The sequence below is a fragment of the Loxodonta africana genome, chromosome 18 (genome assembly GCF_030014295.1).
Source record: "Loxodonta africana isolate mLoxAfr1 chromosome 18, mLoxAfr1.hap2, whole genome shotgun sequence".
NCBI classification, from domain to species: domain Eukaryota; kingdom Metazoa; phylum Chordata; class Mammalia; order Proboscidea; family Elephantidae; genus Loxodonta; species Loxodonta africana.
In genome coordinates this window covers 20,104,954-20,131,624 of record NC_087359.1, presented here as the reverse complement: position 1 = coordinate 20,131,624, position 26,671 = coordinate 20,104,954, and the positions used below count along the sequence as shown (strand labels likewise).

At 43.7% G+C, this 26,671-nt stretch overlaps 1 protein-coding gene across 3 annotated transcripts in view; it reads right to left on the bottom strand.

Moving 5' to 3' along the window:
* SLC39A11 (solute carrier family 39 member 11) overlaps positions 1-26,671 on the bottom strand; it is a 450,990-nt gene that overhangs the window by 170,925 nt on the left and 253,394 nt on the right. For all 3 annotated transcript variants that reach the window (XM_023556945.2, XM_003417282.4, XM_064270820.1), the window contains one exon: positions 1,193-1,357. In XM_023556945.2, coding sequence (XP_023412713.1) covers positions 1,193-1,357 — 165 coding nt within the window. The remainder of the gene's footprint in view (positions 1-1,192; positions 1,358-26,671) is intronic.

Sequence of the window (26,671 nt, the reverse complement as noted above, 5' to 3'; positions counted from 1 at the left end):
TGGGTGCGTGGTGCCACAGAACAGTTTCTATTAACGCTCTCCGGCCCAATGTCCTTCCTCAAAGATTAACAAGCTTGACTTGTATTTTTGAGCCTGATATTATGGTAAAGTTATCTAAAAAAGGGATGTCAGATGTTTGGACGGGGCGCAATTTCAGTGTTTGCCGTAAGTGCCATTTTCCACAGATACACCACTGGCTGTACCAGGTTAATAGAAACTGCTCCGTGGCACCACGCGCCCAGGGCAGGTGCAATACTTGCCATACCTGCCACACCCTAGTTACACCTCTGCATGAGAAAACCAGGGTTCTGAAAGCTTAAGTAGCTTGTCCAAGATAAACCAGTTAGTAAAGAGTAGAGCTGAGATTCCAGAATATATCCCATAGTGGTGATGCTTGCTCAACATGGTGAATGTAATGAACGTCACTGAATTGTATGCTGAAAAATGGTTCAAACAGTAAATTTTATGCTATATATGTTTTACCACAATAAAAAACAAAATTATACATATATACTTAATACATACAGATAAAAATAAATTTATATTTCCCAAGGAGTTTCTCAAGTTTCCTCAATTTTTTATAATAATATTCTTCTTCTTTATGCTTCTCCATGTTTTCTAGTTACTCTAAAGAAAATATGTTATTTTTGAAATGGAATGCTGATAAAAGTTCTTTTTTCTTCCCAGTTGAATCCTCAGACACAAAACAAATTACCCCAAAGTGCTAAAAAGGAAAGTATTGTTAAAGCCTCATCAAAAAGGCACCTACATAAAGGAAGCAGGAATGGCGTCATGCCAGTGTTAACAGACACTGAATTCCGTATTTTAAGAAAGCGTTAAGCAGAACCAGAGGCACCCAGCATTTATAAAAGGCGCGCTGCATGGCAAACGCCTAACGGTTATGAATTTATGCTCCAAACAACTCGGCATCAAATATATAAAGGAAAGAACTGATAGAAATCGGACAAGAAATTGTTTAAAGTAACTGGAATTGGAAGTGTTAACATACAGGGATTAATCTAGAACAAGTAACCCCCCAAAAAATGTCCAGAAAGAGTTGCAGTCCCCTCAAACCCCAAAAAGAAAGGGCCTGAATGACAATTGCCCAGGCTCCTTTTCCAGCCAGACCACAGAGCTGAAGATGTGATCTACCTTCAGGCAGGTGGCCGCACTGCTGGGGGCAAGAGCTCACCTGGAACATTGTGGATGGTAATGGCCAGGATGAGCAGGGCGATCCTCCTCCAGCTGCCGCCTCCGGGCTGCATGGGGTTCCCTCGGGAAGGCACGGGGGGAGCAGGGTCCCCTGGGAGGCCAGCCACCCTCCTCCTCTGATAGGCCTCGCCGTTCTCGCTCTTGTCTGCAAAAAGAGAGAGATGGGAAAGAGAGCGCTTTGAAAATGGGCAGGCTGATGCCATGGACAAGCAGCGGCAGGGGGAAGGAAGCGTTCAAGCCCCAGAAACGTTCTACTTCCAAACTTCCTGTAGACCATGCATTCTTTCATCTGTCTGTTCATTCATTCATTCAGCAACCACTCATCAACTAGAACTCAGTGGCCAATACACAGGGTAAAAAAAGGTGAAAGGCAAAAAAAGATGAAAATTTGGTGCCCTACCAAAGCCCATACAAGCGATACTGCGTGAGGATTAGAAGCAAAGATTCTGGAACCTGAATGCCTGGTTCAATTCCTGACTTGGCCATTTGTCAGCCATGTGGTACTTAATTGAGAAGCTGAAAGATGAGCCCCTTGGTTGGAAGGCACGGAAGATACACAGTGGCCGCACCAATCAACTTTAGCATACCAACAATTGTGAAGATGGCGCAGGATTGGGCAACATTTCTTTCTGTCGTACGTGGGATCGCTGTGAGTCAGGGCTGACTCAGCAGCAACTAAAAGCAACGAAAGCAACAAGTTATTAAACTCTCTGTGTCTTAGTTTCCTGATTCATAAAAATGGAATAATATTAGTACCTACATCATAGGTACTTCTGTGTCTTGGAAGAAGTACGACCAGGGTGCTCCTTAGAAGCAAAGATGGCGAGACTACGTCTCACATACTTTGGACATGTTGTCAGGAGAGATCAGTCCCTGGAGAAGGACATCATGCTTGGTAAAGGAGAGGGTCAGCAAAAAAGAAGACCCTCAATGAGATGGATTGACGTAGTGGCTGCAACAACGGGCTTAAACGTAACAACTGTTAGGATGGCGCAGGACCTGGCAGTGTTTTGTTCCGTTGTACATAGGGTCTCTGCGAGTCGAAGCCGACTCAACAGCACCTAATAACAACAACATGTCATAGTGGTTTTGCGAGGTTAAATGGAAGAAGATGCGTAAAGCGTTTATAACAGTGCCTGGAACATAATGCTGTAGGTACTGGATCCTACTGCTATTACTTTTCCTTTCTTCCACAGTCCTATACTATCAATATAATATATGACCGACCGTGCTTTCCTGGTCACACTGAATAATGGAGAACCAATTCAGACACCACGCTCAGCCATTTGGATTTTCTCACCAGGGATGGGGGACTGGAATGTGGCAGGACTTACTCATTCAGGTGTGGGTTACAGGTCTGGAAGGCCATGCCATTTAAGGGCAGCCATGACGTACCATGCGAGAATGAACAAGGCAAGCAGCTTGGCTGACATACAGAATGAAGCAGATGGACACAGACAAGTCCAGATGGGAAACCATGCAGCCAGAGATAGTAGACAAATGGCAGCATAGGTGCCACAGGACTTTCTGACCCCTCATGGGCCAACTACAGTGGCTACCCTTGGGTTTCACAAGCTAGCCCTCTTTTTAAAAATTCTCTTTTTGGTTTATATTTGAGGAGTGTTGTTGCTTGTGGAAGGAGCCCTGGTGGTGCAGCAGTTAAGTGCTTGGCTGCTAAACCAAAAGGTCGGTGGTTTGAACCCACTAGCCACTCTGAGAGAGAAAGATGTGGCTGTCTGTTTCAGTAAAGATTACAGCCTTCGGAACCCTATGGGGCAGTTCTACTCTGTCCTGTAGGGTTGCTATGAGTCAGAAATGACTGGATGCAATGGGTTTCTTATGGCCAGATTGTTCTAAGACCCATGGCCCCTCAGGCTATTTGCTTGTTCTTAGGAAGGCAAATAGCCTGGATATGAAATGCAGAAGAGCAGGGGTGAGGTGGAGCCTCCAGGCTGTGGATGGATTTGGGGGACAGGCTTCCTGGATGAGGGTCTTAAACACGTGATTTTATGAACAGAAAGAAGGGTCTCCCTGTGGTGATCACAAGAACCTGGGAAGCATCACTCAGATATCACAGACAGGTCACCAGAACTTGGCTTTGGAATCTCCACTATGAGTACGGCACCTACACATCCCAGCTTTGGTCTGCTGCCCCAGGGGAATGGTGGGCTTCTGGCAAGATTACAGCCAAGAAAACCCTATGGGGCTCAGTTCTACTCTGTAACACATGGGGTCACCTTGAGTTGGAAGTGACTTGAAGGCAACTCGTTGATTTCTGTGGGTTTTTTTTTTTTTTTTTCACATTCTAAAGTGTCCTGGTTGGGATGATAAATTAGGGGGCCCCCTTGGCTGTGGGAAACCTTACTACCTCACTAAAATTTATGGCCATAAAAAAAAAAATTTTTTTTTTCTTACCTGAAGGGTAAAAGGATATTTCTACTTCCTGCTCCATCGACAACATGCCCACAAGTCAAAAACTCTCATCTCTAAGCCGAAAGTTGCAGAAACATTTTCCCGAAGCCCAGTGAAGAAACAGGAGGCAATTTTAGGGATCCCTAAGTCCCTGGGTGCTGTAAGTGGTTAATCTGCTTGCCTGCTAACCGAAAGTTCAAGTACAGAGCACCTCAGAAGAAGGTCCTGACAATCCGCTTCTGACAAACCGGCCACTGAAAACCCTGTGGAGCACGGCACCATTCTGACGCGCGTGGGGTTTCCACGAGTCGGAGTCGACTCGACAGCACTGGTTTTCTTTTTACTTCCCCGACCAGGCACTTCTGGCCTGGCCTCCCCTTAGTCCTTGTTGTAAAACAAGACAACAGCAGTGTGTATTACCCTCTCAGGTACTCCATTTAAAGTCCATTTTCTCACTCTTAAAAACTTGATGGGATCTTTGACTCCCTCTTAGATGTACCCACCTTAGTGGAATACTCTGTTATATTTCAAAAGCATGAAAGCAAAAAACACTTCTTTAGAAAATCATTTTTTATTTGTTTACACAAGTCAAGGATGCTCAGCTTTAATAGTGATACAGAACAAGGGCAGGTGGACTCCTCCCCAAGTCCCGATTGGTTCTCCCTTACCAACGGCTGAATGTCAGCTCCATCAGGAAGAAGGGGCCTTTGATTCTCCACAATGTTGGCATTCCAGCTCTCCGCTGGGCAGGAGTCACGACTCACAAAACTGACCCTGAGAAAATGGCACTGTCCCAGTTGGGTGGCAACTCCTCCCAGACACAATATTTACATGCAATGAAGCTAAGCTCTCACCGTGTGTATCCACCCCATATGTGTATGTGTGCGTGCATGAGTGTATTAGGCATGTATGTACATGCGAGCATATGTGTGTACACGTGTGCGTGTGTTCATGTAAGTGTATCGTGTGCGCATGTCAGTGTATGTATGCATGTGCGTGCACGTCTACATGGGAGTGCATGTCAGTGTATGCATGTGTCTACATGTGTGTGCATGTCAATGTATGCATGTGTGTGCATGTGTCTACATGTGAGTGTGTGCACATCAGTGTATTTATGCATGTGTGTGTGCATGTGTCTACATGAGTGCACGTGTGTATGTATCCATGTATTTGTGTGTTCATGTGTCTACATGTGAGTGTATGTGTGTGCATGTCAGTGTATGTATGCATGTGTGTGCATGTGTGTACACGTGAGGGTATATATATGCATGTAGGTGTGTGCACGTGAGTGTATGTATGTGTACATGTGAGTGTATGTGTGTATATGTACATATGTGCATGTGTGAGCACACACAATGGCCACTCGGTACCATCTTCCATGCCCCAGATATGACACAGCCTCCATGTATGTGTGCACGTGTGTGTTTCTGTACACACATGGGGGGATGTTTATGTACGTCCTAAATTGACACTATCTGGGCAGTGCAGGCTGCAGAGGCTGGTCCAGAAATTGAGCCCAGTGAACATCTGGCATTCAAAGCACATAAATCTAGCGACGTGAGCATGGCAGGCTGGACTGCTGTGCAGAAGCTAAGCCTGGTCGTGGCAGAGGTGTGCAGCTTGGCCTTTCCTTGCCTGGGCCGGTCAGCAAATGCTGTTGATTCCTAGGTCTCCTCTGAGTGCCCAGGCCTAAGCCAATGCTGTCCAGTAAGACAGCCAAAGGAAAAAACCACCACCCTGCCCTTTGCTGTCATTGTTGGGTGCCGTCTGTCAATTCCGACTTATAGTGACCCCAGGTGATGGAACAGAACTGCCTCATAGGGTTTCCTAGGCTGTAATCTTTATGGAAGCAGATTGCTAGGTCTTTCTCCCTTGAAGCCACTGGGTAGGTTCAATCCATCTACCTTTCGGTTAGCAGACAAGCATTTAACCATTGCGCCATCAGGGCCCCTTCACACTGCCCTTAAAAAAAAACAAAAACCAAACACATTGCCGTCGAGTCGATCCCGACGCATAGCGACCCTGTAAGACAGAACAGAACTGTCCCGTAGGGCTTCCAAAGAGTGGCTGGTGGATTTGAACTGCAGACCTTGTGGTTAGCAGCCTGAGCTCTCTGCCCTCAGGGATTTATAACATAAGAGGTCAAAAGGGAAGACACTAACGAATTCCTTTATACCTAAAAGGCGGAAATGCACACGAACAAGCGATGAAGGTTATGCTTATTTTCCTCGACGATGTGAAAGATCCGACCCTGAATTGACTGTAGTAGACGGAGCACAGAGAGTAACAGGGTTGGGACACACCACCGGCAAGTTCCAGCACTGAGCTTGTGTTTAATGGGAACATCGTGAAGCATAAAGAGTTATTAACTGAAGCAGAGATGCAAGCCTCGCCTTAGGGTCTTGATGTGTGAAAACTGACGTAGGTGCCTTCCTGGTGGAACTGGGTGGGCGAGAAAGTCTGACATGTTTGTGAGAGTTAAAGAAGCCATCATAATGAGTTTGCATTATGTAAAAAAAAAAAAAAAAAAATTTTTTTTTTTAATGAGATTAGCCCAAATAAATCATCACAGAGTGTATGGAGGCATCCCCAGCCATGCATCTTCTTGCCTTGCCTGGAAAAAATAAACAAAAACCAGTTGCCATCGAGTTGATTTCAACTCACGGCGACCCTGTGTGTGTCAGAGTAGAACTGTGCTCCATAGGGTTTTCAATGGCTGATTTTTTAGATGAAGATTGCCAGGCCTTTCTTCCAAAGCACCTCTGGGTGAACTCAAATGTCCTTTTGGTTAGCAGTCGAGTGCATTAACTGTTTGCATCACCAGGGGCTCCCCTGTCCTGGTAAGGCTAGTTAAACCATTGCACGCTGTCAAGGAAAATGCCAACTAGTGTGGGAGGGCATAGGAGGACCAGTGAATGGAGGCAACTGCCAAGCCCAGTGTGGGAGGAGAGGTGTCACAGTGATAAGACCTGATGAGGAAAGGTTTGGGCACTTTGAGAGCAGGGCGTAGCAGAGAGGAGAAGGAAGAGCATTTAGGGAACAGCCAACGCTGGGCTCAGGACTGGATGACAGCAGCAGTATCCCTGGCTAATATGTACTGAGAACTGTGCTAGGGGCACTGCATGAACTCTCAGTTAATCCTCGCAAAGCCCCACAAGGCAGAGATTATCTGCTTACCACCCAAGAGGGAGGTGAAGAACAGAGAGGCGAAGCAACTTGCTCAAAGTCACGCAGCCAGTGTAAGTTGGGTTCAGGAGTCGACCCAGGTACTTGGCCTCCAGAGGTTACTCTGTACAGCGTCCTGGGTGGACACTGCAGAAGGAAGGTGACAGAGTCTGCTGAGCTGGCATCGTTGGACACCAGGGGTTAGAAAGGCTCAGTGGGAACCTTGCATCTATAATCATTCCTGCTCAGACAAATCTGAAAATGTTCCATGAAAATGGTGTTTCTTAACACATCGTACCTACTTCTTCTAAGTGCAAAGCAGTTGCAAGGAGAAAATATTTACCGACACCCAGCACAGAATGCAGGGTTATGATTCGTTCAAGAATGTAGAAAGGAAAGTCTTCAAAGCTGCCATCATCAAAGTGTATATATATATACATACATATATATATATATATATTTTTTTTTAATTTAGAATCGGGCACCTAAGAATCCACGCAAAGAAGGGATGCCCATCTGGGGCTCAGCCTACTGTCCTCCCCTCTTCCTCCTTTCTGGGGTGGCTCTGCATTATGACATTCGAGAAGGAGAACCACATGGGAGAAACAGACGAGTCCCAGGCTCACTTCCCACTGAATCAGTAGGTAATCTTGTTTGATGTGTGTGCTTCTCTGCTTTCCTCTTTCCCAAAACAAGGTACTGACTTGACAGCAATGGGTAAAAGAGGGTGCATGATTCTCACCCCAGCACATGGCATGACAGAGCAGGAGCCGATGCTGGTCTGGCAGATGCAAGCCTGGGAACCACAGGGAGCCCTGGGTTAGCCCTTCCCCAGCAGGTCTGCCTCCTTGCCTGTGAATGACAGGCCCTGGAGAAGTCCTCCAGGTCACTGGCTCTAAACCATTTTGAAAGGGAGATGCTTTCCAAAGTATGGTGAAGGTTACAATCCTTCTCCAGCAAAAACTACATGGACAGACGATTCTGAAATAATTTTTGAATCCTTATGGATTCAAGGGGCTGAGGCTGAGAACATCTCGCTAGATAAATGCCATGTTAACCATCATCTTCATAACCCATGGGCCCAGCCGCGCTAGGAACACATGAATGTTCACAGTCCCTGTGACAGTGGAACGAACCAAATCTAATGGTCCCTGTAATGGAATCTCGGGCCTCCAGTGAATATGGCAGTGCCGATTAACAGATCACCAGGCATGCGAGCTTTAAAAATGTCCCCAAGATATCACTGGAGATGATGTGGTTGGATTAGCACAAGCAGGCAAATCCTCATCGGCTAAGCACAGAACTCTCTGAATGCCTGGAAAAATGCCGTCTTAATGAACCCGTTACAAAACATTAAATGACGAATAGCTAGCTACACGAGCATATTCACTATATAATACAGAATCACAAACGGACTAATCAAAAGTAGGAAAAGAAGAGATTCTATTTACTCATATGTTCCCTTTCTTCTTCTTTTCTATAAAAAAAAAAACAGTATAATTTGGGGGAAGAGATTTAAATATCAACATGAATGTGAAAATGTTTGCTAAAATTTGGTTCTAGTTCTTTAGTCATGTAACCAAAACCAGTTGCCACCGAGTTGATTCTGACTCACGGTGACCCCGTTTGTGTCAGAGTAGAACTGTGCTCCACAGGGTTTTCAATGGCTGATTTTCTGGAAGTGGATCAGATCACCAGGTCTTTCTTCTGAGGTGCCTCTGGTAGACTCAGCCCACCAACCTTCTGTATATGGGGTTCGAATGACCTCCTTTATATAATTAATCCTAACTTTGAACATAAAACAATTACTCAACATCGTTTAGCATCAACCTTGGCACCTAAAGAAACCAAGGCCCACAGAGGGCTTCTTGAAAGTCATATGGAAACTCAAGACAGAGCCAGTGAGGCTCTCCGAGTCATGGCACAAGAGCTTCAGCTCGGAGACATCCAAAAATAAAGCCTATGACCTTTTCCAAATCTATTCACAACTCTCACACTGTTCCATTTTTGCAAAGCTGTATAAAATATAGCTGTGTTAAAGGCCATTTCCCCAAAAGGAAACATCCCCCAATACCCCTAACACAATGACTTTCATCTGTTCCTACCCCCTGCCCAGGTCATGACATTGCTGTTTTGCATATCTGTGCCCAGTGTGGTGGCCGGCAGTGTGGTGGCGGGCACAGATGTCAGGCCACATGGCCTGCGGTCCTGTCCTGGCTGTCACTTATTAACCATACGACTTTATCAAATAACTCTCTGTGCCTCAGTTCCCTCCCTGTAAAATGGGTTTGATAATCACTTCTCCTCCATAAGGGTGCTGTAAGAACTAAAATAATTTATATATTTAAAGCACTTGGCACAAGTGCCTGGCACATAAAAACCACAATGTATGTTAGCTATTACCATTAATTATAACATTAAGGCACAATTTCAAATTCCACTTGTTTCACTTAAAATGACAATATTATTTTCCAAATAGCTTTTGGACCTCTAATTTTTAATGGCTGTTAGGCATCTCACTTGAGTCCCAAGCCAATTGTTGGCACAACCATTTCTTTTTTATTCAAGTTTGAAGGGTCACTTTTTCTTCTCCAAACGCCAACAGGTGCAGTGCCTCCCTCTTGCCACAAGGGGGCATACTCTTTCTGCTCCCTCCCATAAGGAATGGACACCCACGCAGAAAGTACCCTTCTCCTTGTCTTCAAGCACTACGTCTTTGTTCTATGGCTTCAGGATTCATACCTAGCATTGGTACATGCAAAACAGGCTGGGAAGGTACCTTTGACGAAAAAGCACGTCTTTGTGAAAAGACTGTTAAATCTTTAATGTGCTTAGTTCTAACTCCTTTTGTCCAGTGATTTGTTCCTAAGTTTGGGCTACAGTGGAGGTGTTTCCCACCTGTGCATTCTACAAACGCAAACGCAAGTATATGCATTTGAAGGTAAATAAATTTTTTAAAAAACCCTCTTTTACCACTGCCCTCTTGCCACCTTCCAAGAATCCATTTTGGCTACAACTGTCCCAGACAAGTTTTCAGTTGAAACGGAGAGAAAAGCAAAAACACAAAAGTTAATTTTTAGCTTGTCATTTTCTCAGGAGGTGGAGGGGTGGGGAGGGGGAAAGGTCCTCTAAAGGGAGAACAGGGATTTTGAAGGAGGTGATTTTGACTCTTCAACATTTTTGCCTTAAGAGCTGACTTTAGAATCTACTGGACACTTGAGATGTGACTCGACTGTCAGAAACTGGGAAAGTGGAAGTGCTGCGGATTGGCAGGATAACATTGTCCACGGTTTGATGGGGCAGTGGAAAGAGAAAAGGAAAAGAGATGCTCATTGATGGTGCCTTCTCCAGAAGAAATCCCCCACGGCCTCGCTGAGCCTTACAAGGCTACTCACCCAGGGGTGTCCTTAGACCCTCAGGAACCCCTTTGAACTGCCAACATACAGCCTGCAAATCTAAAAGTCCAGGCCTAAAACCATCAGCATAGCAGTCATCTAAATTTCATCAGTTTAATAAGTTTAACAGATGGAAGCAGCCAAGGCAACCACTCCACCCATCTCGCCATTGGGCAATGCGTCAAACAATATGCCCCTCCCTGCCAATCACCTCGTTTATGTAATAAAAGTATAAATGCAAACTAAGCAACCTTGGAAAACCTAAAAGTATACAGAAGAAAAATTGAATATCCTATAATCATGTCACTAAGAAAAAAAAATGTTTAGAGTTTGGTGTATTTCCTTGCCCATTTTTTCATGTGGTTTTCTGTAGCTAAGAGAGCATGTTACACAACTGTAGACTGCTTTTTGTTCCCACTAAACAACGTCGGAGGGTAGTGGTGGCTCAGTGGTAGAACTCTCGCCTTCCATGCAGGAGGCCTGGGTTCAATTCCCGGCCAATGCGCCTCAGGCACAGCCACCACCCATCCATCAGTGGAGGCCTGAATGTTGCCATGATGCTAAATGGGTCTCAGCGGAGCTTCCAGACTAATATGGACCAGGAAGAAAGAACTGGAGATCTACTTCCAAAAATCGGCCGGTGAAAACCCTATGGACTTGAAGGTGCAGACTGCAAGAGATCATGGGGGCAGCGCAGGGCAGCATTCCATTCTGTTGTGCATGGGGTCGCCACGGGTCAGGGGCCAACGTGATAGTAGCTAATAGCAAACATAACATAAACCTTTTCCCGTGTGATTAGAAACCTTTTATAAGCATTCAATTCAGATAAAATATTCTCACATTCCCTTAACACTGGGTATTTAGACAGCTTCTACTTTTTTTTTTTTTTAATCTTATAAATATCACTGCAAAATCTTTAAATCATATAAACAATCAGAGATCTGGATGAAGTTCCCAGAAACTGAACTGCTGATCAAAAGGTCTGGATGCAGTCATCCAGTTAATTTCCAGAAAGGCCTCGCTGTTTGTACTACCAGGAGCAGAGTTTGCAAGTTCTCATCACGCCATTTCTTAGCCAGCCCCGGCTAGTTCTCATTTACAAAATAAATACATTCATTTGGGAGGAGAGGGAATAATATAGCTCTCAATTTGTATTTCTTTGACTAGAAGTGAAGTCGAACATTTTTCATGGTTCCAGGCGTACCTCTTTCCTCTTTTTGTGAAATGTCCTCCATCCAAATAAGGCTTCTTGAAGTAATGATAAGATGATTAGCTAATTCCTTACAGACACCAGTAATTTTCCTGTGATCCACTTCTGTTTCTCCATGACTAATGAGACCTGGCTGGGAACAGCAGGTATTATTATAAAAGCAGACAGATGTTTCCACCTGGGCAACTTGGAGTTTCTGCCTCAATTTTTTTTTTAATTCCTTTTTGAGATGCTTCACGACATTCTATAATGCCTTAAAAAAAAAAAAGGGTTGGCTGCCTTATTTACGCCACTACACAGCATGGTCCTGAAAGCTAATTTTCTCAGGACATTTTCTCTCGCGTTATTGAGACATCACTCTTTTCCACAAGCAGGGGGTTATGAATGTTTCTCTGGCTTTCCTAGTCATCTTTTCCTTCACGACCCTGGGATTTTTGTCCCAGAAACATAGCAGCTTTGCAGACAGTGCACGTAGCAGAAAGGATTTATTGAGAATCAGGAGTCTGGCTAGGGTGGCCGGATTTAGCAAATAACAACACAGGTTATTGTGGTTGTTGTGTGCAGTCGAGTTGATTCTGACTCATAGCAACCCTCTAAGGCAGAGCAGAACTGCCCCATGGGGTTTCATAGGCTGTAATCTGAATAGGAGCAGATTGCCAGGTCTTTTCCCTTGAGGAGCTGCTGGTGGGTTCAAACCATTAGCCTTTCAGTTAGAGGCCGAGTGCTTAACCACTGTGGTACCAGGGGCCAAGTTAAATACGCATTTCAGATAAACATTTTTTAGTATAAGCACGTCTCATATACTGCTTTAGACATACTTATTTAAAAAATTTGTTGTTTATCTGAAATTCACATTTAACTAGGTTTCCTGTACTTTTTCTGGCAACCCTACTTGTGCCCATCTTGGGGCTCGAGCTCTGCAGCGGGGAGAAGCTGGGCAAACAGACTCCACTCTAAAAGCACCCACACAGTCGCCTCCATGTAAAATCTTCCAAGGGTGCTCTGCATGGGTCATGCATGGAAAGAAAGACTCCGTTGGAGACCAAGAAAACTTCATGGGATGATGTTTGGTTAGTAACCATGCTTAGTTACTAATCGTTAGTTAGCCAGGGAAGCATCCTGGAGTTTCAGAAACACCATGGTGAGCTTATTTACAATCATTCAAACTATAATAACCAACCCACTGCCGTCCAGTCGATTCTGACTCACACTGACCCTGCAGGGCAGAGGAGAACTGCCCCACAGGGTATCCAAGGCCGTAAATCTTTACAGAAGCAGGTTGCCGTATCTTTCTCCCACGGAGAGAGCAGCTGGTGGCTTTGAACTACCTGCTGGCCTTATGGTTAGCAGCAGAATGCTTTAACCTCTGCTCCACCAGGGCTCCTTTCGAGCTATAATAGATACCTCATTTATCATTCTAATGGTTATAAGCCACAAAACCATCAGAGGGTCAAATGCTGCCCATGTAAGGAGGCTGGATGAACAAAATATTCCTTGGTCTTTTCTATCAGTATATGAATTCCTGGCTTTGAAAAGTAATCCATGCTTTACTTTTGATGCTTATAAATAAGCAATTGCTTAGCGACAACACAGATACAAATAGATCCTCATAATTGGTAAAAATTAAAAATGTACATCAGAAGAAGAAATGGGTTCACTATTAGCTAAAGATTTCTCATCCATTAAGCAAACCACCCACTAAAACGTTCCTTGTTCCAAGTATCTAAGTAGGATAACCATTTCTACTCTTAGACAACGGAGCCAAAATTTCCAATAAGATTAAACACTCACTTTTTTTTTTTACCAGGTCAGCTCTTGTGCTTTAAAGGCACAAACAGCCATGTCATCAACATGAACTCATTCCTGGTGGATTCATTATGGTCTAAAAATAAGCCTTGTGTGGGTTCCAGAGCCATCTTCTTAGCCCTCTCTAGGACTAACCAGATTCATCACAAAAGCCTGGGTGGAAGAAAGACCATCAGAGCTTTGGGAAGGGGGCGGGGGGCGGTTACCAAAAAATGACAATTGCTTCTAAAAAGTCCCACTACACTTGTTGGAGAAAGGGTCTTTTAGAGAACACCAACACTCATGAGAACTTCCCAGAAGATTCCCAGGCTCCCTCAGAGAGATGGGAGCCTCTTACTTGACTTCATGGTTGTAATTCACCAGTCAAGGAGGAGGTGGTCAAGAGAACAGTATCTACTTCTCAGCTAATGCCCATATGACCCAAAATTTACCATTTTTAGGTGGACAATTCAGTGATGTCAATTATATTCACCATGCTGTGCAATTATCACCATTATCTATTTCCAAGAATGTTCCATCACCTCAAACTGAAACCCAGCACCCCTTAGGCAATAACTTCCCATCCCCTTTCCCTGGTAACCACTAATGTACTTTCTGTCTCTATGCATTTGTCTAGTCCAGATACTTCATATAAGTGGGATCATACAATAATTGCCCTGTTGTGTCTGGCTGAGTTCACTGAGCATAAAGTTTTGAAGGTTCATTCATGTTGTAGTGTGTGTCAGGACTCCATTTCTCTCTATGGCTGAATAATATCCCATGGTGTGGGCAGACCACATTTTGTCCATCCATTCATAGACACTGGGGTCATTACCAGCTTTTGGATACTGTGAGCAGCGCTGCAATCGACACTGGTGTACAAGTGACATTAACTTTAATTGTCATTCAGCTCCTTTCCCATTTTGAGGTAATGGTTCTGCCACCTTCTCTAATCCTGAGAATAAGGATTAACCACCTAGACTGCTGTATGGCGAAGTGTGGTGTGAAGACCACCTATTGCAGTGTCATGGAGAGGGCTTGTAAAATGCTGATTCCTGGACCCCACTCTGGTGCTACTGGATTAGATCCTCTGGAAGAAAAGCCTGGGAATCTGCACTGCACAGGTAGCAGCACTCCCTCCTACTGCCAGCCCCTAATTCAAGGTAATTCTGATACAGACTAAATTTTGAAAAGTAACGTTTTAGGCTGCCCAGCCACAGGTTAGTCCAGGTACTTCCTCTGTACCTAAATATACTCCAGTCCAAATACTACTGCTCAATTAGGTGTCTCAGATGACAGTCAGGGAAACACATGGCCCTAGTATTTCTGGGCACTAAGGATACATGAAGGAGCCCTGATGGCACAGTAGCTAAGTGCTTGGCTGCTAACCAAAAAGTCAGTAGTTTGAACCCACGAGCCACTCTGTAGGAGAAAAATGTGGCAGTCAGCTTCCGTAAAGATTATAGCCTTAGAAACCCTACAGGGCAGTTCTACTGTCTGTCCTGTAGGGTCACTATGAGTCAAAATCGACCCGAAGGCAATGGATACGGGTTTTTTGGAAGGATACCTGTGACTCACTTTTCCATACAGTAGGGAAGACAAAAGAATTTAAGACTAGAAGGTGAAAAGTAATCAAGTTGTCTTGATAAAAAAAATACCACTTTCTTACATCAAGTAAAAATCCTCTTTTTCAGATGATGTGGGCCATCACAAATGAGATGGCCAGTTCATGCAACCGTCCACAAAGAAAATGGAAGCAAAATAAATTCCCCTAAACCAAGGCATTCTCTCATCTCCCCTACGTCTGCATGGCAAATCCATTCCTCTACTTACATCAAGGAGTCCTGGTTGCAGAGTGGTTAAATGCTCGGCTGCTAAATGAAAGGTCAGCGATTCGAACTCACCCAGTGGCTCCATGGGAGAAAGTTGTGGCAGTCTGTTTCCATAAAGATTATACCTTGGAAACCCTATGTAGCGGCTCTACTCTCTCCTATAGGGTCACTATGAGTTGGAATTGACTCAACAGCAATGGGTCTACCTATATCTCCGTCTTCCTTTCTCATCCTAGGAATTGGAACCAAAGAACCAAAACAACGTTGACAATATCAATGAAAACTGTTCGTTGCTGCAATCAAGACGGAATAAATATTGCCAGTCTTTGCAATAGCATTATATTCTGCAAACTACTGTAGGACAATAAAATCTTTCTTTTGACAAAGTACACATCAATGAAAGGGAATTGTGGCGTGAAAAAGGCTTAAATGACACTAAAATTCCATAAACACTTCTTAGTTCAAGGATCTTGCTGCTTTTCGGAATGTATACAATTGGAGCTGAACATGGGTAATAGCTGGAGATAACAACAACAAGAAAAGAAAAAGGCAAGCACCTGCCTGAAGATTAGTTTTGTGCTTCTTTGTTACAAGAAGAGCAAGGGAATGCAAAGGATGGAACTGAAGTCCATGTTCAGCTTCACCAGCAAAGCTTATCAGTCACAGTCCTGAGATGCAGGCAACAGAAACGTACTCATAGATCAAAAGGGCACTGAGGGGCTCATGGAATCACACAGGAAGGCTACAGGCACCATCTTGGAACCCAGACAGAACAGAGCCAAGAGAACCAGGAACTGCCAGCCCCACGAACAAGCACCACCACAAAACCCTCTGGGTGGCATCACTATCCAATGCTGAACACCCCAACTTAGGTCACTGGCATTAAATGCTGGATGCCACTGCTGCCCCTTCTGCTATTAGATCCATCCAACTGGCCAAGCCAAGGTCACCTCCAGCTACAAGAAAGGCCAAGAAAATGAACGTCTGCTAAGTCCAACTTCTATACTGAATGGTAGGCTCTGTCTTCTACCCAGGCTCACAAGGTGAGGGACCTCCCAAACAGGGAAGCTTTATTTATGTCTTTAGACATCTATGCCTTCGATATACTTGTTGTTAGTTGCTGTCCGGTTGGCTCCAACTCATGATGGCCTTATGTATAACAGGATAAAACACTGCCTGGTTCTGAACCATCTTCATGATGGTTGGTAATCAGATAATATTCTCTTATTATCTATAATGTTTCCACTGGCTGATTTTCAGGAGCAGATCATCAGGCCTTTCTTCCTAGTCTATCTTGGTCTGGAAGCTCTGCTGAAACCTCTCGACCATGGGTGGTGGCCCCGTAGATATTTGAAATACCAGTGGCATAGCTTCCAGCATCACAGCATGCAAGCCACCACAGTACAGCAAACTGATACTAGTCTACATTAAATTCTCCCCTAGATTTCCCTTTTCCTTTAGAAAGACACAAGCAATTACATGGATGGAATCAATGACAGAATTTTCCACACAACTCTACCTGCTATCATCTGTAGGCATCCCTAGAGAAGCCTCCACCTCTGAAGTTCTTAGCTTCTCCCAACTGTAAATGAGCTGCATTAGATAAACTTCAGGACCCCTTCCAGCACTAACATTCAGTTCCAGGGAAGCAACTGTCTCTGACTCACCCAGCCTAAACAATCACTCGTTCCCAGTGAGTAGGAGAACGGCTATTTCCAGTGACCGTGCTTAGAGGCCTCTGTTCTAGTCAAGAAATTCCCCAAGATGAGCTTCAGGGACAATTTGTTCCAACTGTTCATAAAATAAGAAAGGCCGCTAAGTGAGAACCAAATTCATTTGTCCAGAGCAGTTTATGTGCCTTTCTGCCCTAATGTAATAAGCAGGGTTTTCCCTTAAAATTTATTAAAATATATTTTGATAATACAAAAATTCCTGTACATTATAGGACACTTAGAAAATGCTGATAAGCAAAAAGAAAAAGTAAAAACCATTCATCACCCTGTAATAACCTCCTTCAGAAAAGCCTGATGATCTTTTTTTATATTTATACTGGACATTTGTGTGTAAGAGCTCTGGTGGCGCAGTGGTTAAGAGCTACGGCTGCTAACCAAAAGGTTGGCAGTTCAAATCTACCAGACACTTCTCGGAAACCCTATGGGGCAGTTCTACTCTGTCCTATAGGGTGGCTATGAGTCGGAATCGACTTGAAGGCAACAGGCAATGGATATATGTGTGTGTAACATGTGTGCACACACAGATACACATTTTTTCAATTCAATCATATTGTTCAGAAACATTATTTTACATAGCAATGAAGCAAGAAGGTATTCCACATCATTAAGTATTCTCCTGTACCAGTGGTTTTTAGCTAACTTTGACCAGCTAGAGGTCAAGATGGGCCCTTGTGGCACAACAGTTAAGCACTCAGCTGCCAAGTGAAAAGTTGGTAGTTCAAACCCAGCCAGTGGCCCCACAGGAGAAAGACCTGGTGATCTGCTCCCATAAAGATTCCAGCCCAGAAAACACTATGGGGCAGTTCTGCTCTGTCACAGGGGGCCACTACGAGCTGAAACCAACTTGACAGCGCCCAACAACAGAGAACTATGAATGCACACTCAGTATTTTTTCCTGTTAGAAGGAAAGATGTGTGCATCTTCCAAAGCATTTCAGAGTCAGTCACAACCAGTCGCTTTCCAGGTCTCTCTTTTTTTTTTTTTTTTATCCAGCTAGCTTTTATTGTTCTAAGCACCCACGGCTCACAAGAGACCTGGAAAGCGACTGGTTGTGACTGACTCTGAAATGCTTTGGAAGATGCACACATCTTTCCTTCTAACAGGAAAAAATACTGAGTGTGCATTCATAGTTCTCTGTTGTTGGGTGCTAATAAATTGCCACTTAAAAATTGTGTGATATGTTACATTTATGAGTGGTCTCTGAACCCTTCCTTCTTCAGGCTCACCTTAAATAATAGAAAATATATGCCTGTGTGTGTGTGTGTGTGTAGCCTGTTTTCTTCATCATATTTAACGGTTTTCAAGTCCATACTTTATTTGCTGTCTACCTATAGGTCCATCTCTCATGACCTTAAGCACCATGAGGGAAAGGCCTGAGTCTGTCTTCTTCTCAGTTGTATCTACAGCAACAAGCATAGTGCCTGGCACATAGTAGGTACTCAAATAGTTGTGGGATTAATCATGTAATTCAATGGACCCTCTTTCCCAGGAAAGGTGTCCATACGCATCTACAAAAAACACTTTGCATGTGTTTTCAGGGAGTTGGTGCTCCTTGGGGTTAAGAACCTCATTCCACAATAACCTATCCGACTAACAGACCAACATTTATTTATCTAAACACCCATTTTTTTTGGGGGGGGGGCATAGAGATCAGGGATCAAGAAATTCTTTCTGTAAAGAGCGTGATAATAAATATTTTAGACTTTGCAGGTCTTTTGTAGCAAAGACAGTAGCTCTGCCGTTGCAGCCTAAAGGCAGCAATAGATGATCTGTGAATAAATGAGTGTCTTTGTTCCAATAAAACTTCATTTATACAAAAAAAGGGTAGCAGGTCAAATTTGGCCTGCAGGCCATAGTTTGCTGATCCTTGATATAGACTCTTAAAAGCAAGATTTTAAAAATCTCTTTCAGGTTCATATCTTTGGGTCATCCGTGGCCATCAAGAGAATTATTCCAGAGCCTCTCTGGTCCTCCAGTAATTTAATTGCTTTGGTCCACCCAACAGCTGGTGTGGACAATCCAGCTAGGTGTGAATCACCACTGAAGTCACTGGTCAGTTCAACTAATTCAAAAGAAGAATTCAATCTTCATTGGTAATGAAGGTGAAATTTTTATTCCTACCTGCCTCCTTCGCTTCTTTCAGTTGACTCAGAACTCAAACAGAGAAGACAGAGGTATTGATGACTGGACCCCTACAACAACAACTCCTGACCCTAGACCTCATCTAGTCCTCCAGACATGGTGGTCAAGGGGAGGTGAGCAGACGATTGATTTAAGCCAGCCAGTCAAAAGTCTTTCCTCGGAACCAAACTATGGACAATCCACATGGACTAAAGCCAGGCCAAGCCAAGCAATTATTTATTATTAGCTGCCACTGAGTTGGTCACCGAGTCACGGTGACCCCACACGCGATGAACAAAACATTTCCCACGCAAAACTCCACTGACAAATGGGTGGTGGCTGCGCTTGAGGGGAATCAAACCCGGGTCTTCCTCATGGAGGGTGAGAATTTCACTACTGAACAACCAATGTCCCCATAGGCCAGGCAAGGACAAGAGGAAGTGAGTTAAGTGGAGAAGCGGTCTCAAAGGTGCCGAGTTCCTGTTCCACACCCTGGGGCTTGGTTCCTGAAATCCTTCCTTTGACTCCCTGAGCTGCCAGCATCCCTCCCCACTAGCAAGACTTCATCCAAGTTGCAGAACAAAATAGACATCTGCAGGCAAAGAGGGCTTGAACTTGGTCTGCTGGCCCAAACTCAGGCTGCATATCCTTATCTAAGGCTTGCTCACTGCAGATCCTTGTTCCATACAAACAGCCTTCCTGGTCATGACTTCTGGCGTCATTAACCTCTCTGCCCACAAAAGCAGCCAAGCTTCCTGTTCAAAGATACAGTAAAACCCATGTGAAATGAGCACTACAGATTTGTGCTGTTGTTGTTGTTGTTAGGTCCCGTTGAGTCGGCTCCAACCCATAGCACAAAACACTGCCCAGTCCTGTGCCATGCTCACAATCACCGTTATGCTTGAGCCCATTGTTGTAGCCACTCCTTGAGGGTCTTACTCTGAGCACAATCCATCTCCTTGAGGGTCTTCCTCTTTTTCACTGACCCTCTACTTTACCAAGCATGATGTCCTTCTCCAGGGACTGGTCCCTCCTGATAACATGTACAAAGTATGTGAGACGTAGGCGCGCTATCCTTGCTTCTAAGCCCGTGCGTACCTTGCTAACTGGTTAATTCGCCCCTCCTCGTGGATAAGGTGTACTAACTTGAAATTGGCATAGGCTTATAAGTGAGGGTCAACTAGCAGACCATTCAGCTGCAAATAATGCACACGTTATGTAAATGCAGTTAAATGTTCTTTTCTAGAAGTCTGCTTTCTTATTCAGCCACATATTTCCCCAGCAATATTTCCACGCTATTAACCCATTCAAGAAACATTTCAGACAGTGTAAAGATATACTTCAGCACAGCCAACTCTACAAGAATGGAGTCCCAACTACTAAATAATAACCATCCTTCCAGCCTGGGTGTTCTCCATGAACAAGAATACAGGTCAAATCGCATTGCGGCAGACTTCCACTGAGGTGCGATTGGAGGGTAGGGAGTGGACCATGGAAAGAAAAATCTGCTGTCACCACGGGAAAGGCATGATGGGGGACATCTGGCAGTCTGTGCTGCTTTGCTATTCGGCCACCACCTCCCCATTCACTGGGTCACCAAGTGAACTGACATGGGATCCTCACGGTTCCCACTGCAGGGAGGACGGAGAAGTTACAGTGGCTGTGGGTCCAGAAGCTTCCCCCTTACTTACCTTTACACAACATGCATACTGTGTGTGTGTATGTATGCATGTCTGCATAGGTGTCACTGCGTGTATGAGTTTACATGTGTGCATGTGTGTATCTGTGTATATATATATATGTCTGTGTGTATGCATGTGTATGTGTGAGTATGTGTATTTGTGTGTGTGTGTGTGTGTGTGAGAGAGAGAGAAGAGAGAGACAAAGACAGGGTGGGGAGAGAACATCTGCTTATATGTGTGTGCCTACATGCAGATGATGCCAGGGACACAATTTAGTTGAGTTAGTCTGGCAGTTTCTCCAAATCTCTACTGGGGCCTGTCAATCAAAGCAAAGAGTGGTGGGTGTGGGCAGGAGGGACGCAGACAGACACAGCCTCAGGAGCTGGCCTGAGGGCTGAAGGTGTCCAGGCCCCCCAGCAGGCACAAGGCAGGGAGATGTGAGAAGCTCACAGAAGGCTCACGGGCACTCTCTGCTTCTCTTCTCTCTTCGGCCTCCTCCCTTTTTCTCAGAGGCAGCGACCCGAGGCCCGTCCATCTCACTGCATAGAAAGATACTGGGAAGAGGGGTTCTGGGGGATGGAAAACTGGGGCCAGCTTATTCTTGCAGTTTAAAAGCAGTTTCCTGTCCTGGCCACGAGTTGGAATCTCCTGTGGAGATTTTTACAGGGCTGCAGCCACGGTCAACCGCAGACCTATTACATAGAGTGGGGCGGGTGGGGCGGCGGGGGAGAGCGTATCTGGGTATGACTGCTGCTGTTTTATTTTGTTTTTTGATGTTCCTCCAGGTAATTCTAAAGTGCACCCAGGCTTGAGACCCACTGTTTTAAAAGGCACCAGTCAAGTCAATAGGCCAAGGAGGTGAAAGCAATCGATCATATTGATCATTCAGGTCAGCCAACTTACTACCCGGGAGTAGCAGAGCCCCCAGGTCTTGGCGCCACCACCTGTTTCACCCTAGCTGCCCCCCTCACTGACCCTCCACTGTCTGCCTGCCCAGCTTTTCAACACTTCACCTCTAAAAGCTCTGTGGGTGCCAACTGCAAAGGTGAGCTTAGCAGTAAGGCCTAAATCTGGCCTCTCTGAGCCTCCATTTTTTTTTTTTAACCCATAAAAGGGAAATAAGATACAGTAACTGCAAGAATAGCACTGAGGATATAAAAGACAAGGTGCGCGAGGCGGAGCCAAGATGGCGGAACAGACAGAAGCTTCCGTCGAGCCCTCTTTACAACAAAGACCTGAAAAAACAAGTGAAACGAGTATATTTGTGACAAGCTGGGAGCCCTGAGCATCAAAGGCAAGCTTAGACAACGATCGAGGGGCGGGCGGAGGAATAGGCCATTCAGAACTAGAGACGAGTTACCGGACCTGAATTGCGGGGAGCCCTCAGGCGCCATTCCCGGAGGGGTAGCGGTGGCGAGACAGCGGGCTGGTCCTAGTGTTCCGCTGCAGTTTCCTAAAGGGAGAAGCAGCCAGCCACACAGCCCACTCTCACCTCCGGAACCTGAGGAGAAGGGCGCTGTCGGCAACAGCTAAGTACTTGTGTATATTTTACCTCACCCCCACCCCCACCCCCACCCCTACCCCCAAGCCGGCTTCAGCGGCTGAATCCCTGGGCCTGAGACAGACCCTGGTGAGCACCTGGAGCCGTCCTCCCGGCCTTGGGAAAGGAAAAAAATTTGCAACTGGGGAGAAAAGATAATGTGCTAGCTCCGTTAACTGGGGGAGCTCAGGACAGAAACAGCTCCTGTCCAGGCATAAACTGTCCATGGATCTTGAGCACCTTTCCCTTCTGCATGGACCTCTGAGGGCCTATTTGTGGAGAATAGGCCCTTGTTGGCAAACTCCAACCATTTCAGCAGTGCAGTGGAGAGGTGGGCGTTTGATGTTTGACATTGCTTTGCCTATTAAACAAGGTCCTCACCTACCCACAACAGGGACCTAAGGACTGGTAGCTCCACTCAGGTCACCCAGCCACCTGCAACTGGTACCTCCCAGTCCTTACAACCAAAAACTTTGGGTGCCCATGGTCCCTCTGCAGAACCCACCCACTAGCATGCTCTGGGGAAGAGAGACGCATTTTCCTCAGAGACAGTTGGGGGTCGGCTCTCAGCTCCCTGCCTTGTTCAGAGAGTGACCACCTGCTGCAATCAGATACCGGTATATACACCAATCACCCCTGTCCCTCTAAGATGGTAGGACAGAGCCTGTACCACACACTTGATGATCAGCTACCTGTACACCTCAGCTGAATTCATACAAGAAAACTGAATGGACTCCTAGACTGATATACCTGATAACAGCTCTAGCCAGCTGGAGACAGGAAACCAGAGTTCCAAAGGCAAAAACAATCAAGCTAGCTCACTCAAGCAACCCATAGGGGTATAACAAAACAAAACAAAGCAAGCAGCTACAACACAGTAAGCAACCATAAACTAATACAATAACTTATAGATGGCTCAGAGATAACAGTCAATATCAAGTCACATAAAGAAACAGGCCATGATCACCTCAACAGGCTCTCAAAACAAAGAATCCAGGGATCTTCTAGATGAAAGTGCATTCCTGGAATGACCAGATGCAGAATACAAAAGTTTAACATACAGAACCCTTCAATTCATCAGTAAGGAAATGAGGCAATACGCAGAAAAAGCAACTGAAGAAATTAGAAAGATTATTCAGGAACATAATGAAAAGTTTAATAAGCTGGAAAAATCCATAGACAGACAGTAATCAGAAATTCAGAAGATTAACAATACAATCACAGAATTAGATAACTCAATAGAAGGTCAGAGGACCAGAATTGAGCAAGTAGAAGCTAGAATTTCTGAACTTGAAGATAAATCACTTGGCACTAATATATTTGAAGAAAAATCAAATAAAAGAATTTTAAAAAATGAAGAAACCTCAAGAATCATGTGGGACTCTATTAAGAGAAATAACCTACGAGTGATTGGAGTACCAGAACAGGGAAGGGTAACAGAAAATACAGAGAAAATTGTTGGAGATTTGTTGGCAGAAAACTTCCCTGATATTGTGAAAGACGAGGAGATATCAATCCAAGATGCTCATCGAACTCCACATAAGGTAGATCTTAAAAGAAGTCACCAAGACATATTATAATCAAGCTTGCCAAAACCAAAGATAAAGAGACAATTATAAGGGCAGCGAGGGATAAAAGAAAAGTCAACTACAAGGGAGAGCCAATAAGAATAAACTCGGACTACTCGGCAGAAACTATGTAGACAAGAAGGCAATGGATGACATATTTAAAAAATTGAAGGAAAAAAATTGCCTGCCAAGAATCATATGTCCATCAAAACTGTCTCTTAAATATGAAGGTGAAATTAAGACATTTCCAGATAAACACAAGTTGAGGGAATTCGTAAAAACCAAACAAAAATACAAGAAATACTAAAGGGAGTTTTTTGGTTAGAAAGTCAATAACATCAGGTATCAACCCAAGACTAGAACACTGGGCAGAGCAACCAGAAGTCAACCCAGACAGGAAAATCCAAAACAACAAAGCAAGATTGAAAACAAAGCAAAACAAAAGCCCAACACAGGGCAACAGCAATGTTATTATATAAAAGAAGACAACATTAAAATAATAAAGAGGGACTAAAATTTTTTTTTTTTTTTTAAGAAATGTAATCATACACCTTCCATATGGAGAGGAAGATACGGCAATACAAAGAAATAACACTTAGTTTTAAATTTAGAAAAACAGGGGTAAACAATAAGGTAACCACAAAGGAGACAAACTATCCTACTCATCAAAATAAAGTACAAGGGAAAAATACAGAGTCAGCAGAAACAAAACCAACAACAACAAATATGCAGAAAGGACAATATATAAAGAAAATCTACTCAGCACATAAAATCAAGTGGGAAAAAGAAACTGTCAACACACAAAAAAAAGACACCCAAATGATAGCACTAAATTCATACCTATCCATAATTACCCCAAATGTAAATGGACTAAATGCACCAATAAAGAGACAGACAGTGGCAGAATGGATTAAAAAACAAGGTCCATCTATATGCTGCCTACAAAACGCACGCCTTAGACTTAGAGACACAAACTAAAACTCAAAGGATGGAAAAAATATGTCAAGCAAACAACAATCAAAAAAGAGCAGGAGAGGCAATATTAATTTCTGACAAAATAGACCTTAAAGTTAAATCCATCAGAAAGGATAAGGAAGGACACTATATAATGATTAAAGGGACAATACACCAAGAAGATATAACCATATTAAATATTTATGCACCCAATGACAGGGCTACAAGATACATAAAACAAACTCTATCAGCATTGAAAAGTGAGATAAACAGCTCCACAATAATAGTAGGAGACTTCAACACGCCACTTTCGGTGAAGGACAGGACATCCAGAAAGAAGCTCAATAAAGACACAGAAGATCTAAATGCCACACTCAACCAACTTGACCTCGTAGACATATACAGAACACTCCACCCAACAGCAACCATGTATACTTTCTTTTCTAGTGCACATGGAACATTCTCTAGAATAGACCACATATTAGGTCATAAAGCAAGCCTTAGCAGAATCTAAAACATGGAAATATTACAAAGCATCTTCTCTGACCATAAGACCATAAAAGTGGACATCAGTAACAGAAAAAGCAGGGAAAAGAAATCAAACACTTGGAAACTGAACAATACCCTGCTCAAAAAAGACTGGATTATAGAAGACATTAGGATGGAATAAAGAAATTCATACAATCCAATAAGAATGAAAATACTTCCTATCAGAACCTTTGGGACACAGTAAAAGCGGTGCTCAGAGGCCAATTTATATCAATAAATGCACACATCCAAAAAGAAGAAAAGGCCCAAATCAAAGAATTTTCCCTACAACTTGAACAAATAGAAAGAGAGCAACTAAAGAAACCCACAGGCACTGGAAGAAAACAAATAATAAAAATTAGAGCTGAACTAAATGAAATAGAAAACAGAAAAACAATTGAAAGAATTAAAAAGACCAAAAGCTGGTTTTTTTAAAAAATCAACAAAATTGATAAACCACTGGCCAAACTGACAAAAGAAAAACAGGAGAGGAAGCAAATAACCCGAATAAGAAATCAGATGGGTGATATTACAACAGACCCAACTGAAATTAAAAGAATCATATCAGATTACTATGAAAACCTATACTCAAACAAATTTGAAAACCTAGAAAAAATGGATGAATTCCTAGAAACACACTACCTACCTAAACTAACACAAACAGAGGTAGAACAACTAAATAGACCTATAATAAAAGAAGAGATTGAACAGGTAATCAAAAAACTCCCAACAAAAAAAAGCCCTGCTCCTGAGGGCTTCATTGCAGTTCTTCCAAACTTTCAGAGAAGAGTTAACACCACTACAACTAAAGGTAATTCAGAGCATAGAAAAGGACGGAATACTGCCAAACTCATTCTATGAAGCCACCATATCCCTGATACCAAAACCAGATAAAGACACCACAAGAAAAGAAAATTATAGACCTATATCCCTCATGAATGTAGATGCAAAAATCCTCAACAAAATTCTAGCCAACAGAATTCAACAACATATCAAAAAAATAATTCAACATGACCAAGTGGGATTCATACCAGGTATGCAGGGATGGTTCAGCATTAGAAAAACAATTGATATAACCCACCACATAACTAAAACAAAAGACAAGAATCACATGATTTTATCAACTGATGCAGAAAAGGCATTTGACAAAGTTCAACACTCATTCATGATAAAAACTCTCAGCAAAACAGGAATAGAAGGAAAATTTCTCAACATAATAAACGACATTTATACAAAGCCAAGAGCCAACATCACCCTAAATGGAAAGAGCCTGAAAACATTCCCACTGAGATCAGGAACCAGACAAGGATGCCCTTTATCACCACTCTTACTCAACATTGTGCTGGAAGTCCTAGCCAGAGTAATTAGGCTAGATAAAGAAATAAAGGACATCCAAATTGGCAAGGAAGAAGTCAAAGTATCTCTATTTGCAGATGACATGATCTTATACACAGAAAACCCTAAGGAATCCTCAGGGAAACTACTGAAACTAATAGAAGAGTTCAGCAGAGTATCGGGATACAATATAAACATA